This window comes from Auxenochlorella protothecoides, assembly GCF_000733215.1.
Source record: "Auxenochlorella protothecoides strain 0710 unplaced genomic scaffold scaffold111, whole genome shotgun sequence".
Taxonomy (NCBI): Eukaryota; Viridiplantae; Chlorophyta; class Trebouxiophyceae; order Chlorellales; family Chlorellaceae; genus Auxenochlorella; species Auxenochlorella protothecoides.
The window spans coordinates 147,265-161,965 of NW_011934289.1; the positions used below are offsets into that span (position 1 = coordinate 147,265).

General features: G+C 61.5%; 3 protein-coding genes across 3 annotated transcripts; 2 read left to right on the forward strand and 1 right to left on the reverse strand.

Moving 5' to 3' along the window:
* Window positions 1–1,019: 1,019 nt before the first annotated feature.
* F751_0741 (hypothetical protein) lies at window positions 1,020–4,154 on the forward strand (the record flags this gene model as incomplete). Its single annotated transcript, XM_011401455.1, has 9 exons — window positions 1,020–1,468; window positions 1,653–1,794; window positions 1,945–2,016; window positions 2,148–2,321; window positions 2,500–2,658; window positions 3,054–3,110; window positions 3,430–3,523; window positions 3,666–3,889; window positions 4,035–4,154. The coding sequence occupies 9 exons, from the start codon at window positions 1,020–1,022 to the stop codon at window positions 4,152–4,154; spliced, it is 1,491 nt and encodes a 496-aa protein (XP_011399757.1).
* A 2,123-nt stretch (window positions 4,155–6,277) lies between these two features.
* Window positions 6,278–9,840, forward strand: F751_0742 (DnaJ-like protein subfamily C member 21; the record flags this gene model as incomplete). Its single annotated transcript, XM_011401456.1, has 9 exons — window positions 6,278–6,377; window positions 6,526–6,619; window positions 6,766–6,919; window positions 7,147–7,249; window positions 7,495–7,616; window positions 7,880–8,055; window positions 8,423–8,611; window positions 8,725–8,926; window positions 9,721–9,840. 9 exons carry the CDS (start codon window positions 6,278–6,280, stop codon window positions 9,838–9,840), a joined length of 1,260 nt encoding a protein of 419 aa, XP_011399758.1.
* Window positions 9,841–11,649: 1,809 nt separating this feature from the next.
* Window positions 11,650–13,800, reverse strand: F751_0743 (Phosphoribulokinase, chloroplastic; the record flags this gene model as incomplete). Its single annotated transcript, XM_011401457.1, has 5 exons — window positions 11,650–11,772; window positions 12,051–12,205; window positions 12,458–12,623; window positions 12,897–13,226; window positions 13,516–13,800. 5 exons carry the CDS (start codon window positions 13,798–13,800, stop codon window positions 11,650–11,652), a joined length of 1,059 nt encoding a protein of 352 aa, XP_011399759.1.
* Between the last annotated feature and the right edge of the window lie 901 nt (window positions 13,801–14,701).

Sequence of the window (14,701 nt, forward strand, 5' to 3'; positions counted from 1 at the left end):
AACTCCGGGCCGTGAAGTACTGATGACCGGGCGTCGGCCTGCTGGTGACGTGCGCCAGCCCTCGGTGCAGGTGCCGGCCACTTCTTAAGTGCTGGGGGCCGCGCAACGTTACCGACTCAGGTAGGCATGCCAGAGACGGTGTATGAGAGAGTACGAGTGCGCTCTGCGCCCCTTTATTCAGCTTCAGGGCGGCCTGGAGCTCCTCGGTCGCTCGGCGTAAACGAGCTCGAAGCGGCAGTCTCTTGCGATTGGGAGCTTCGTTCCGGGGTTGAAGGACCCTGTATTACCAGGTGAATCGATGATTTTCACCTAGTTGCGCATCTTGGTGATCGCGAGCGCGGTTTCACTCCTAGCCCAGCTAATCACCCCCGTCCCAAGGGATGCATCTTCTGGTCCCGACAGGCTGGCTGGGGATTGGGATCGTGGCGGGAAATGCCCCACGCTTCCTTGAAGGATGGGGTCAGGGCCGAGACTCCGCCCCAGCTCTGCCCGTGAATCGATTGCTCCTGGCACGGCAACCCCACAATTAAAGGCAGAGTAACTTGCCCCCGGAGTCTCGTTGCCAAGGTCCATATGAATACGCATCTGCTCCCATCCAAGCCACATACCTTGATCTGCGGTCTGGGGCTATTCCCTACCATCCAGAGGATCGAACCCCCACTAGCACTCCTTGGCACCGCCACAGCCCCGCACATACGGTGTCAGGGGATTGCAAGGTGCCATGTCATTGTATCGCACGACTGCTAGGGGCCAGACCATGCACCGCCTCGCTTTCCTCCTAACAACGCCCCCACCCAGCTCCTCGATCCGACGAGTCCACCTCCCTGCGCGGCGTACGCTGTCGACGCCATCCTCTCGGAACCCTGCTGCAATCATAGCATGGGCATATTCGACTGAAGAGCTCGCTCGCCAGCGCTCTGGCCCCAAAGATCGTCAACGCTCGAGAAGCAGGCTTCAAGAGAAAACTGGAGAGAAATGGCTCCCAGGGTACGTCGTACACCATCTGGCTTACAGAGAACATGCTTGTAGCATCCTGCGCATTATATGTCATGCCGGGGCACTTGCTGGGATTGCGATACGGAGTGCGAGTCCCTGTTGCACCTCATTTGGTCCCACCTCATGGGTCATTCTCGCCACCTGCGCAGGGTCTAACTGTGCCCCAATACGCCTCCGAAATAGTGCGCAAGTACATGCGCCATGAGTTTGCAGGGAATGATCAGAAAAACTTAGAGATCGCGTCCGAGGAGGTGTTTGGTGAGCTGGGGTGGGGGGCAGTTGGTGGGGTATCCAGGTCAAGGTTCACGAGCCTGCAGGCTTGTGTGATGCGCTCTTGGGCCAAGCCTCATCCATGCCTTTATCAAACAGTGCTGATGCAGAAGCTGGTTGTGGCGACCGGCAACAAGTCGGAAGACTCAAAGGCACCCTTCAAGGCCATTCGTAATGCCATCGACCAGACCTACTTCAATGGGTAAGCCATGGGAGACCTGCGGTGGGGGTTTCAAGGTGGCTGCATTGCCATGCATCGCTCATTTGGCTGTGCAGACAATCCCCCGCTGCTGCATGCGAGGCTGCTGCCCAGGAGGTCGCCGCGGAGGGAAGGAGCCATCCCACAATGAGTGGACGCCATCTCCCCCGCTCCCCATACCCGGCAGGGATGGTGGCTCCAGCGTGGACGAGCTCTTTGCCCTCTACACCCAGCTGGAGCGCATTTGCTGGGATAGGCTGCGACAGGGCCAGGACCCTCAGGGCCCCAGCGCGGTCCTGCAGATCCTGCGGTACCGGCTCATTCGCCTGGTGGGTGACGGTGCAGCATGGCGCCTGCATGTGCACTGCCACGGGCAGCCTGCACGCCGTCTGAAGAAGCCGTCCTGCATGTTCCTCTGCCTGGTATCCTGTTCTGCAGCTCATCGGACCACCATCCCACCCCCCCCCCCCCCACCTCAGGTCACGGGCGACACCTGGGAGAAGCAGGCCGAGCTGCGCCTGGGAGTCCTCCGGCTCATCCACGGCTTTGCGGTGAGCGCTCTGGTTTTTGGTGATGTGGGGTTTGGCGGGGCGGGGGCCATGGCGGGGCCGCGGCGTTCGCACGCGTCTGGCACGGGACCTCCGACCCACCACGCGCCCGGTGCCGCATGCCGTCCTCCCAGGAGGCACACGCCCAGGCCGTGGTGCATGGGGCCCCCGTGGGGAACCCAACGGCGTCGGCCCAGGGCGCCATGAAGGGGCTGGCCCGCTCCCTGTCCTACGGCTCCAGGCGCTCGGGGGGGCTGCATGGGGCCGAGTTCTGGGCAGAGGCTCTGGAGGAGATCTACAAGGCGCCTGTGAGATGGGATCTGGAGGCTCTGGACGCATGGGCCTCGTGCATGGTGGTGGGCAAGACAGGGGCTGTGTAGAGTGGCCATGGACGCAAGTCTGTGCCCACCCTGCACCATGACCCCTTGGCACAACAGTTTCCTTCTGCTCGTCATCCCTGCCCTCCATCCTTTGCACATTCCACAGGGGGCCAAGCTGCCAGCCCTGCTGCGACTGGTGCTGACGCACGACGCGCGCACGCCTGCTGTGGCCCCCAATGCCGGCGCTGCCGGTGCGGGGAGGGCAACCTCGCTCGCTTCGACCTCCCCGACCTCCCCACCCCGACCCCTGACCTCACACGTCTCGGTGCGGCGGCGTGTTGGGGGGTGCATCCTGGGGATGGCGGGCCAGAGGCCGGTGGGGAGTTGTGCACGGCTTGTCTAGGGACCAAGTTCGTGCACGCAAGAACACGCCGTCAAGTGCTGAACCCAACATGCTCTGCTGCAGGTGGATTCCGGGTCACGTACACTGACGCAGCCACCCCCAAAGGTCCTGGACGACCTGCTGTCTCTGGATTTCGACCCTCCCTCACCGGTGAGCCTGTGCAGAGTGGTCGGATGTGTGTACCGTGGCCGGGTGATGGGGTGTCGGGCTGTAGGCAGGTTGGAGGGGGGTACCCGCCAGGCCAGCAGTACGGTGGTTTGAAGAGTGCATGCCCCGAACCCTGCCCTGACCTTCTCCCCCTGCTATCCCCTTCACAGGTCCAAGCAGCGCCCTCTCAGCCGACTCGGGACGACCTGCCCCCCATCTACAACCTGGTGAGCAACACGAATGTGTAGTTCCTGGGGCCGTGCATGCTGGGTGCGTGCTGGGGGACAGGCTGGCCAGTCGCTCGCGGTTATTCTGGATGTCGAAGAGGTGCTGGGGGTGCTTGATCTTCATCACATACCTCCAGTGCAGACTGGTGGTGGATCCTGCACCCTCTGCAAACCCTGCACCCAAGCTCCTGACCAGCAAACCCACATCCCCTCCAATCTCCCCTTTTCGCCCTTGCAGAACATCAGCAATTCTCTGGGAGTGGGGAGCGCAGGAGTGGCAGCGCCCCCTGTATCCACCGCTGCACCCGCCCCGGTCCAGGTCCCAGGGTCCTGGTCCCCAGACTTCTCACAGATGGCTGGCAGCCCGGACGCAGCCCCTGTGCCAAGCTCAAACGGGCACGGCGGTGCGCCAGGTGAGCCATGGTCTTATGGACTGGTCCTCATGTGACAGCCTGCAGTCCAGCCCTGATGTATAGACCAGGGGGACTGGAGTGATTTGCAAAGCAGCCACATCACTCCAGCAACAGCCATTGCCCCCATTTCCTCCCCCGCCAGCCCCGGCGGACGACGTGTTCTCCAGCTTCCAGGGGTCGGGCGAGCTGCGCCGGTCCGTGAGTGGAAAGGAGGACCGGCCCTGGTACCTGCAGCACGTGCCGGCCGGCGTGCCACTGCGCAGCCCGGCGACCCCCACCCCACCCGTCTCGCCCCTGGGCCACCCCAGCTTCTCGGCGGAGGCCTTCGCCGCGCCCCTCGCCTCGGCCGGCTCCCAGGAGGGCCAGGTGCGGTGGTGCGCTCCAGTTGGGGGGGAATGCCCAGAAATCGTGCCCCCTGTTGTATGGTGTGTTCTGTGCACCTGCAGCCACACACCCTTTGGAGTCTGGTTCACCTTGCGACACCCCCTCCTCATGCCTCCCTCCTGTTCAGAAGTGGGTGTCGCCCACCCAGGCGACCTTCCAGGATCTCGTGCAAACGTCACTGGGCGATGCCCTCAGGCCTGCCCCGCCCCCACCCGTGTCCCAGACCGGCGGCGCCGGTCCTGCCTGAAGCGTCGCCGCCACGCTGCCTGCCTCCCTATTCCGCCTGGCAGGCGGGCGATCTGGCCAGGGAGAGGGCTGCCTGCCCCATGGACATACTGTTGACACTGACGCGCTGACTCAACACACCGTCTGAGGACGGAAATCGCGTGCCGCCACTCTGTTGCCATTGCTGCGCCTGCCTGCGCGGCAGGGCACCTCTGTATCCTGCCACTCGCTTGAGTAGTTGTGCCATTTCAAAGGGCGTGTGGGGAGTACAGGGCATCGGTCTTTCAGGGCAGCGTAATAGGTACCAAGCGCTGGTGGTGGGGATTGGGACACGGTGGCTCGAGGTGCGCCATGCATGGAGAGCAGGGACGTTGAGCGTGGCTGCCTCCAGCTTGGCACCAGGTGGTGCTTGCACCTTGAGCCCTCCTCTGGACACGCGTGCAAGGGTGCAAGGGCTGGGACGGCTACACCGCGTTTCAGCAGAGCAGAGAGGGGCCAGGCTGCGGCTGCCCAGTGAATGATCAGGAATTTGCCAGATCGGCCACTCACTTCCGCCGTAGCCCAGGGACGCGCAGCATGCCTGCCAGGGGACAACGCAGGGCTGCGTCGGATGCATGGGACGTGGAGCATGGCGCCTGCAGGTGCCCCGGGCCCTGCTTCTGAAGAAGCACCCCAGCCAATGCCCACACATGCAGCAGTACCAACAACCACTGGCATCGCTGGTCCATGCCAGGACCACCAGTCCAGACACAGAGCGCTCACACCCACCTCCAGGCTGGATGAGGCGCGGCGTCAGCGGCTTATCCTGCCTGGCTGCAGGCAGCCCCGAGGCAAGGGGCGTGGGCAGCTTCCTGCCCAGCCGGGCGCCGGAGTCATCGCTGCCGGGCGCGGGGTTCTCCTTCCCTGCCAGCGACACGGGGGCGCGCGGGGTGGCCTTGGGGCCGGAGGACGCCAGGCTGGTGCGGCGTGGGGTGCCCGCCTCCAGCCTGGGCGTCTTGCTGGGGCGGGGCGCGGGGGCGGAGCCCGCCGAGGCCCTGGGCTTTGCGGCCTTCGTGGCCTTTGGGGCGGGTGCGGCGGCCTTGGCCTTCCCCCTGCCCTTGGCCTTGGGGGGAGGGGACTCCTCATCTGCAGGGTCGGGACGCGGGGAGGGTTGTTGAGGTCAGCAGGCTTGCATTGCAGTACCCTGGCTGCACACAGCCTGCTGGGGAGTAGCCCAGCCAGAACGCATTTGGGCTGCTCATGCCAGAGATTCCTCAGCATGTGCCGCCATCTAATGGTGAATTGTCATGTAGTTGATGCCTGATCAGGCCGAACACCTGCACCCGGTGCAGACCTGACAGGTTTTCGCTGGAGTCGCCATCATCCGAGTCCTCATCCGAGTCCGCGGAGTCATCAGAAAAAGCCTCGAAATCTTGGTCACCTGGGATCAGCAAGAGCGAGCGCAGGAGTCACAATCACTCCTCCATGCCGCCCATAATGACGACGCCACATCACACCAGGCACTCCCCCACGAGCTCCTCCCCTTCTCGCCTGGTTTGTCCTCTACTCCCGCCTCTTCATCATCGCTTGCGGCTTCTATGATGGCGGCGGACTTTCGGCGCACGCTGCGCTTGGCCCTGCCGGACTCCTGACTGGGGTCTCGCTCCTCTGTGGCGACCTGGGCCGGGCCTGGTGATGGCGCGGCATGCTCGATTTCCGACACCACATCCTCTCCTCCGGGAGGCGATCCTGCCATGGTGACTGCTATCGGCTCCTCAGATGCCTGCACGGCGTTGAGTGCGGCCTCGCAGTGAGCATCAGTCACCGGCTCTGGCGGGGCCTCGGCCTTTGTTCTGAGGCTCAAACGACTCATGTCTGTGTCGGAATACACTGATTTCACGTAAGGTATGAATGTAGAGCGTCAGGCTGCGCTCCGGGCGACGCAGTAGCATGCGGCATATCTGGCTGTGCTCGAAGCGTTCGGATTCGGCATGTCCTGCATGCTGAGCTTGGAGACCTCGCGCTTCCTCACCAAGCGCGACTGCTGCTACAGGGCGGTAGGGCTACTTACACACTTCACGTACATGCTCATGATGGTAATGTAGAGTGTATATGTGGCAGATTGACTGCGGCAATTGATAGGGCCGGTGGGCTGTTGGCGCTGCCATGGTGCGCTGCCTCTACGAGGTGCTGGAGGTGGAGAGGGACGCCGACGATTCTGCCATCCGCCTGGCCTACAGAAAAGCTGCTTTGAAATGGCATCCAGGTGCGATAGCAGTGTTATGTGTCGCCATGCCCTGCTCTTAAGTGTTCCCCAGAGTCTCTCATGCACTGCTCCTTTGGTTTTCCTCAGAGTCGCTCATACCGGCTGCACCGATGACCTCCACCATGTCCTCCACCCACATTGACCCCAGACAAGAACCAGCACCAGGCCGAGCTCGCAGGGGACAGATTCAAAGAGATTCAGAACGCATATGAGGTGCTGAGCGACAAGCATGAGCGCTCATGGTGAGGAGGCGGCGACTGTGTTCTCGGGGTGCCCCCACGCCAGCCCTCCCTGTCCACATGCCACAGAGTGACCTTGCAGAGAGATAGGCTGCTTCTGACATGAAACCTCCTGAGACCATCCTCCCCCTTCCTCTGACATCCTGTAGGTACGACGGCCACCGTGATGCCATCCTTCGATCTGGGGACCGACACCAAGCGGGCGCCAGCAGCATGGGCGGCCCCGAGCAGGCACCGGATGACATAAACCTGTATGCCTACTTCTCGTCCACTGCCTACTCTGGATTTGGGGACGGCCTGCGGGTGAGTACGCGTGGAGACAGGGAGGGAGTGTGCAGCTGTGGTTGGAGGCTGTCGGTGATGTGCCCGGCACGAGGATGTCCATGGTCGGCCGGCACCGGGCTGATCAAGGGAGGCCACAACAGGAATGGGTAGTTTAAGATGGTCCCTAGCTTGCTCGTTTGATCGGTTGACACTCTCCAGTCCTCTTGAATAAGATGCTGAGGGACACCTTCTCCATAACACCGCAGGGCTTCTATGGCGTATATTCCGGGCTTTTTGAGCGGCTGGCCAAGCAGGAGGCCGAGAGTCGGGGTGGGAAGAGCAGGACGAGCTTCGTGTACCCCTCCTTTGGTGAGACGTTTTGTGGGAGTTTTGAGTATGCATGGTGTCATGGGATGTACCAGCATGGCCCTCCCTCGTGAAATTATGCGCTGAGATAGTAAGCTATTTCCTTTGTGCACATGGAGCGGCGAGCCACGAGCCCACCAGCAGCCTTGGGAGGGTGCATTATTGCGACCTGCCTTCATCCTTGATCAACCTGTGCTGCATTGAATAGCTGCACCGCTTCAGCACCCGCTCCCCGCTCCACACTGCAGGCACCTCCGCCTCTGCATGGCCAGAGGTGGCGACCTTCTATGCCGAGTGGTCCAGCTTCTCGTCTGCACGCAGCTTTTCCTGGGCCGACCAGTACAACCCGGCCACGGCCCCAAACCGCCAGGTGAGCGAGGAGTGGGATGCATGGCGGGGCGAGCACTCACATCGATGCGCTGCAGCAGCGCATGCCACATCGGAGCACATTTGTGGGAGTGGCGCTCAGCAAACCCGCCAGCATGCAGCTCGTGCACCCCTGCTCAGGAAGCAGATTGACCAAAGGAAGCAGATTGACCAAGGGAAGCGAGTGCCTCCTTGCCTGCCCCACTGCGGCTGCACTGCGTGGGAGGCAGACACTCAGCCCCCCCCTTTTCCCGGCCATGCTGCCAGGTGCGGCGCATGATCGAGGCTGACAACGAGAAGGCGCGCCGTGCGGCACGCCGCGAGTTCAACGAGAATGTGCGGGAGATGGTGGCGTTCGTGAAGAAGCGGGACAAGCGCGTCCTGGCGCATGCCGTGGAGGAGGCGGCGCGGAAGGCCGAGGCTGCGGCGCTGGAGGCCGAGAGGTGCGATTCGGCGGGGCTATGGGGTTGGGATGGGGCCCTTGCCTTTAAGATGTGCAGATACTATGGAACGCTCCCTCTGAACCATGGAAAACCTCGAGGATAGGAGTTCTGTGTCAAATTGAAGCTTCCTGTTCCTGAAAAATGGCACATTTGCATCACTCGATCCATGGTGTCAGCAATTGATCCGGGTTCGATTCCCGGCGAGCGCATCACCCCCGCGCTTGTAGTCCAATGGTTAGGATAGTTGCCTTCCACTCCCTTTTGCGGTTTTCTTGCGCGCTTGGTTGATTGAAAACCTTCCGACCACATGCAATGTCTTTCATGTTTCGTTTGGTGAAGTCCATGGCGCTCCACTCCCGTTGTGCAGGAAGGAGCGTGAGAAGCAGGAGCGTCTCCTCAAGGCACGGCAGTACAAGGAGGCTGCATGGCTGGCAGCAGAGGAGGCAGGCTCCTCAGGCTCCGAGGCTGACCTGCAGGAAGAGGAGCTCCACACCTTTTACTGCATGGCATGCGACAAACACTTTAAGAGCGAGCGTGCGCTCCAGAACCACTCGAGGTGGGCAGAGGGGGGTGGGTACGCGGGGCGCCGAGTCCATCCAGGTTGCTTGCCAGGGTGTGCACGCCACCTGCATCACTGCGTGACCGCCGCCTGTTCACTGCACTCTGCAGGTCAAAAAAGCATAAGGAGGAGGTGGCGCTCCTGCGGGCTGTGATGCAGGAGGATGAGTTGGTCCTTCTGGACGAGGTGGCTGATGGGGCAGGTCCAGGTGCACTCAACAAGGCTGAGGAGCCTTCCGAAGATGGGGCAGTTCGCCTGCCCAGTAGTGAGGAGGACGATGAGACTGACGAGCAGTTCAGCTCAAGTTCCGAGGTTGGCTCGGGGGATCGAGGAGCGCCAGACAGGCCCGGGGTTGCAGACAGGGAGAGTGCCTCGACCGGCAGCAGTGCAGATGACAGCACGAGTGCTGGGGAGACGACAGGGGAGGACGAGGGGGACAGTGCGGAGGAGGACGACGACGACGATGATGACGGCGATGATGATGACGGCGATGATGATGACGAGGCCATGCTGCAGCGCATGCTGGCGGCGCAGCGGCAGCTGCCAGGAAGCCGGCGCAGGCGGCAGCGAGCGGCCGACAGGGCGGCGGCGGAGCTGGAGGAGCTGCGACTCGACGCCGCGGACACGTCCGGCGAGGACGAGTCCGTGGCTGGCAGTGAGGGTGAGAGCGAGGCTGAGGGCCGGGACGCACCCGCTGGCGGCAGCGGCCGCGCCAGCGCTGATCCGGGCGAGGGGAGCGGGGGCGAGGCCTCGGGGCCCGGCAGGGGCAGCTGCCCGCCGGCACGGCGAAGAAGGCGAGCGGCCAAGGAAGGGAGGAAAGCAGGGCCAGCGCAAGGGGCGGTGCCGCCAGCTGCCACCGTGCTCATCTCGAGCGCTGCCTCTAGGAAGAAGAAGAAGGGCAAGGGCGGCGCGGGCGCTGCCGAGGTATGCGCGGAGCATTCGTGCCAGGTGTGCAGCCAGGGCTTCCCCTCCAGAACGCAGCTGTTCAAGCACATTGCTGCAACCGGGCATGCAGCTCTGAAGAAATAAAGCGTGAGTCTTGTTGTGGCCAGCTTATAATTGTGTGAACATACGAAAGCTGTATCTCTGCCTTCTGCTGTATCCAGGCTTGCGATCTGGAGGTAACTGTCACTCGGCGCGCAAAGATCACCGGTCGATGGTCCATCCACATCGTCGGCAATTTACAGGCCATCTGGGGAAACTTCCTGCTGTCCCGTGCCAAGTGACCAAACATGTCGGCAAAAACCCCATGCATGGCTCCTCCATGTTCGGAACTGCTCGGATCCTTTCATGAGGTCCACATCGATGCCGCAGGCTCACCGCTCGCCTCTGACTCATGCGCTTCAAATTCGCAGCTTGGCTACTGATTAAGCAATTCGAAAGCCACACAGGATGCTGATCAGCCGCGGTTCCGGCGTGTGGAGGAAAAGAAGCCCCATGCTGTGGACCCTCATGCAGCAGCCCCATGCCAGGGGCACCCTTCCAGCAAGAAGGGCGCCTCATGACCGGAGTTGGAGGCTCTGTGCCATGGAATCTCCTGAAAAGGTGCTGGGAGTCCGGTCTGGAGCCCCCCTTTCTGAGGTCAGGGCGGCGTACATTGCGGGGATGAGGAGGCTTCACCCAGACGTCAACCCAGACCAGGACACGACGGCAGCAGCCACTGCTCTCAACGCCGCCTACCTCAAGCTCAGAGGTTCATCTCAAACCTTGAGTACAGAGGAAGCTCCCTTCAAGGATGTATTTGACATCACAGAGATCGAGCCAAGCGTGCCATTCGTCAACCCATTCGCATGTCGCAATGTACCCTTTGAGAACTGGGCAGCGCTCCAGCAGGTTAGCGTGTTGCATGCGTGATGCAAGCGCCCTTGGGGATGTGAGCAGGGGTGGCCGACAGTGGCCATGCAGGCTGTATGGTGTTGTTCCTGGCATGAGCAGGCGGACTGTTCCGCATCAGAGTACTATCTTGCCACGTCATGGTGTCAGCGCATGCCCTCCTGCTGCAGATTGCGACAGACAGTCCTGAGGCTCCGGACGAGGCGCTGAGGAGGGCAGGAGTGCTCGCTTCAGACTCTGCAGTCGTGTACTTGACCCCTGCCCAGGTGCAGGCGCTTGAGGAGGAGCTGGCGGCATCCGGGGACCTTTTTGACCCTGCCAGTCTGGAGTCGACCTTTTACTATGTGACTGATTGTCTGGCGCGGGCACAGTGGTCGAACAACCGATGGCAGTAGGAGCTACGTTGTTGCGGGAATTTGATGTGAGACAACATTCCAACTTCCTGGCTCGTAGACAGCAAAGAGTATGCGGCTGGATATCTCGCCCTGACATCACAGGACACGCGATGTCTTCATCGGCACTGTAGCTCAATGGATAGAGCATCCGCCTACGGAGCGGAAGGTCGTAGGTTCGACCCCTATCTGTGTCAGACATTTTCCATTTTTAGTCCTGCGCTTTGACAGAATGCCGTTCATTTTACTTCCATCCAGACGTATGAAACAGGGCTATGTAGATGCTTGCGGTGAGAGCTTGCCTGTAACATCACCTGCAAACATCTCGATGGGTGGTTGCCTTCCCCCTTGGGCTTCCCGAGCCAACCCCAAACCAGCAAAAAGCACACTTCGTCACGGGGACTTCCCACGTGGTCACCCACCGCAGTACTATTCCCGCCCAATCCAGCTTAATTGCCGAGGTCTAATGGGATCGGATGCGTTCTGGATGGTATGAACGAAGCATGGAGGCAACCAGATACCCAGGACCCTATGCTGAAGTTAGATTCTGTGTCCAACCTCAAGGTGCCGTGGTTCTTGAACCCACAACCCTGCACCCCGCTTCCTACATCCCTTGAGCCCCTGCTCTCTGTAGGATTCCCTTACGGGCATGCACTCAGTTCCCTCGACTGGTCAGACCCCAACCCGAGGATCAGGGCTCCTGGAATCGTTATTTTCAAAATCGGTGGCAAGATAATGGATCATCTTCTCAAAGAATGGACGTTTGTAATGGACAGGCACATGCCATGCAGGGGCAGGAGGCGGCGGCTCTTAGACCCTGGCCACCTCGCGCTGCGTGAGCTGCTCGTACACTTCCCTGACCTTCAGCCCGGTGATGACCTGGAAGAGCCCCGTGCCGTTCTTGGACCCCGGGAAGTTGCTGTTCTTCAGCATCTGTTGGGTGCCGGAGGGGTGATGCAGTGCATGAGGCTCCAAAGGAGAAGAAGGCCATGCTGTGACACTCCTGGCAGCACGATGTGCGTCCCGGGCAAGCTGGGGGCCGCACCTCATGCCATATGCCAAAAATCCTATGATGCTCTTCACCCCCATTCCCCATGCCCGCATCTCCTTGGCAATGTATCATCTCCTCCCCTGCCTGCAAAATTTCCCAGTCCACAATAGGAGCCCAACATAGGGTCCCCCCCCCTCTTTCCGAGCACAAAGACCCCCACCTGCTGCGTGATCTCGCCATAGAACTTGGTGGAGGTGTTGGAGAGGTGCGACTCGACGTAGATCAGCTCCTCCAGCTTCTCAAACTGCCCGTCCATCTCCAGGACCGAGACATCCTCGCCGTAGTAGGTGTCTGGCCCATAGAAGAGCTTGATGCCTGATTTTGGAGAAGAGAAGACAGGGTGGGGGAATCATGCCAAGCAACTACTCTTCAGCCTACACGTACAAGGCAGGTGCCAAGTCAAAAGCACACGGCAATGCCGTGTTGGCAAAGGAGAGGGTCTTGTCAATGCTATTGGTCGCTCCTCATGAATCCAGGGTGGCACTCAGGCCCGGCCATGCTCCCGACACAGAACTACACTGCCAATCCCAAATCCCTGCAGCCCACCAGCAAACCCCTACCACGCACCCGGGAAGGAGCAGGTGAGCTTGCGGCCGCACGGCACCCAGGAGATGGTGGACCCCTCGTCGAAGAGGTAGCTGGGGCTGAACAGCTCGCGCCCCTCCTTCTGGATCAGGCGCACCCTCAGGATCTTGCCCTCCTTCTCATCCGGCACCAGGTCAGTTGGCAGGACCTACGCATGATGAAAGCCGGGATGAGTTCATCCTTGCAGCGCATGGCTCGAGGGATGCATGGGAACGAAATCCCTGGATGGAACAGATGGCTACGCATGCCAGGCCCGTGACCGGAACATGCCAGTCCCTCTTCCCACATTATGACAACCCCTCGGTCCTCATTCGCCCCCTCCCACACACCCGCTTGCCCACACGTGTGTCATGCATGGAAGCCAAACCAGCACAGGACCCCCGATACTCACTCCCCCCACCCCACACACATCTCAGCCCACCTGGATGATGACATCGGCCTTGGCCTTCTGGGGGTCGATGTAAGCGTCGAAGTCGGGTTTCCGAGACTCGATGCTGGCCTTGATGCTCTCCAGGGAGTGCCCCCTCTCCTCCATGTCCCTCTGGATCTTCCAGGCAAACTTGGTGGCGTCGGAGATGTCCAGGTAGATGCGGAAGTCGATGAGGTCGTTCACGCGATCATCGAAGAAGGGGTGCAGCCCCTCCACGATCAGGATCTTGGGGGGAGTGATCTCCTCCGGCGGATCCAGCGCCCCCGTCACGTGGTTGTAGATGGGCTTCTGCACAGACTGGCCGTTCTTCAGGGCCTTGACCTGCAGTGGCAAACGTGGGGGCCAAGAAGGTGTGCCACAGCAGTTGGTGAAGCGCGGTATGACCTGGGTCAATCCGCGCACCGGGCATGACCTGCAGTCGAGCCACGCCAGATGCTTCTCGACGCCCTCGGGCGCGCGGCGCATCGGCAGGGTCTGGCAGCCTCAGATGGCACAGGATTTGACTGCCTCACAACCCTACCCCCCCTTCTTGCAGCATCTGCAGGGGCCTGTAGCGTTGCAATGATAGCAGCTCATCCGACCCGATTCCCAACCTCCTTCAATGCCTCACCTGCTCATACATCAGGTCAAAGTTCTGGGCGCGGGGGTGAAGGGCGGTGACCTTCTCCACCTTCCTCCCGTTCCTGTCCAGGGAGTGATAGTCGTCCAGGCAGATGACGGTGGTCATGTCGGAGATGAGGGTGTTGGAGTCGGGATTGCCACCTGATGGGGGCTTGGGCACTCCGCCAAACACGCCTGTCACCCGGCGCATGAAGGTGGACTTGCCACAGCCAGAATCCGCCGCCAGGCCGATGACCACCGTCTGCCCGGGACCAGCGGCCCGGATGACGAGCATGGGGCGGCATGTCACGGGTCGGTGCCTAGGGGTGAGGGCGAGCCGGTGCATGCCAGGTTGCCTGCCCGATCGCAGCATGCCGCTGGGGGCAGCGGGGACCATGCATCGCGTGGCCATGGCAGCAGGTCGGGAAGGGTGTCGAGTGGTGGAGGGGCGTGCGGGGAACCACGGTTTCACCGGGCATGGGAGGGTCGGGGTTGGACAAACCATGACGCTCGACCCTGGGTTACCCACATGGAACCGAGGGGCCCCTGCATGAGAAGTGCCCGCGATTTCCGGCCAAATCTGACGACGGCCAGGTTCAGGCACAACGATGTAGATTCCGAGACACCGATTCATCGCTCCCAATACATGGAAGTGGGTTGCTGATTGCCTCCGTGCGATGGGATCGGGCCTGCGAGGGACTTTGTCGATCAGGGCGGGGAATCCTCCCATCGATGATCCGGGATACCGGCGGAGTGGGACCCGCCCCACACCCCGACAGGCCCCACGCCCTCGGTCCGACCAGCTCCCGAGCGGGAAGGAGAGGGTCGATCTCCTGTGCCGGGTCCTCCGCAGCCCCGCAGGGGTGGGAGTGGTTCTGACAGCTGTCGCGGTCCAGGGCTATAACGCTGCATCCAAGGCAGGTCTGGTGCCATGCCGGGGGGCCTGGCTCTGATTGGTGGCCTAAAAGGCTTCACAGGATACTGATAAATTACTACACACCTGAAAACAGGTCATCTCAAGGATGGGGACCGGAGCTGACAAGTCTCCAGGGCTCTTGCAGTCGCCTGAGGGAGAGGCCCCCTCCGAGTCCATTATTCCAGCAGAAGATGCTGGGGCAACAGCCTCCTCCCGTATAGCCCTATCTGAATCCCAGAGATCAATGCTAGGGAAGGTCTGGCTCTCAGCTGCCTTTGGC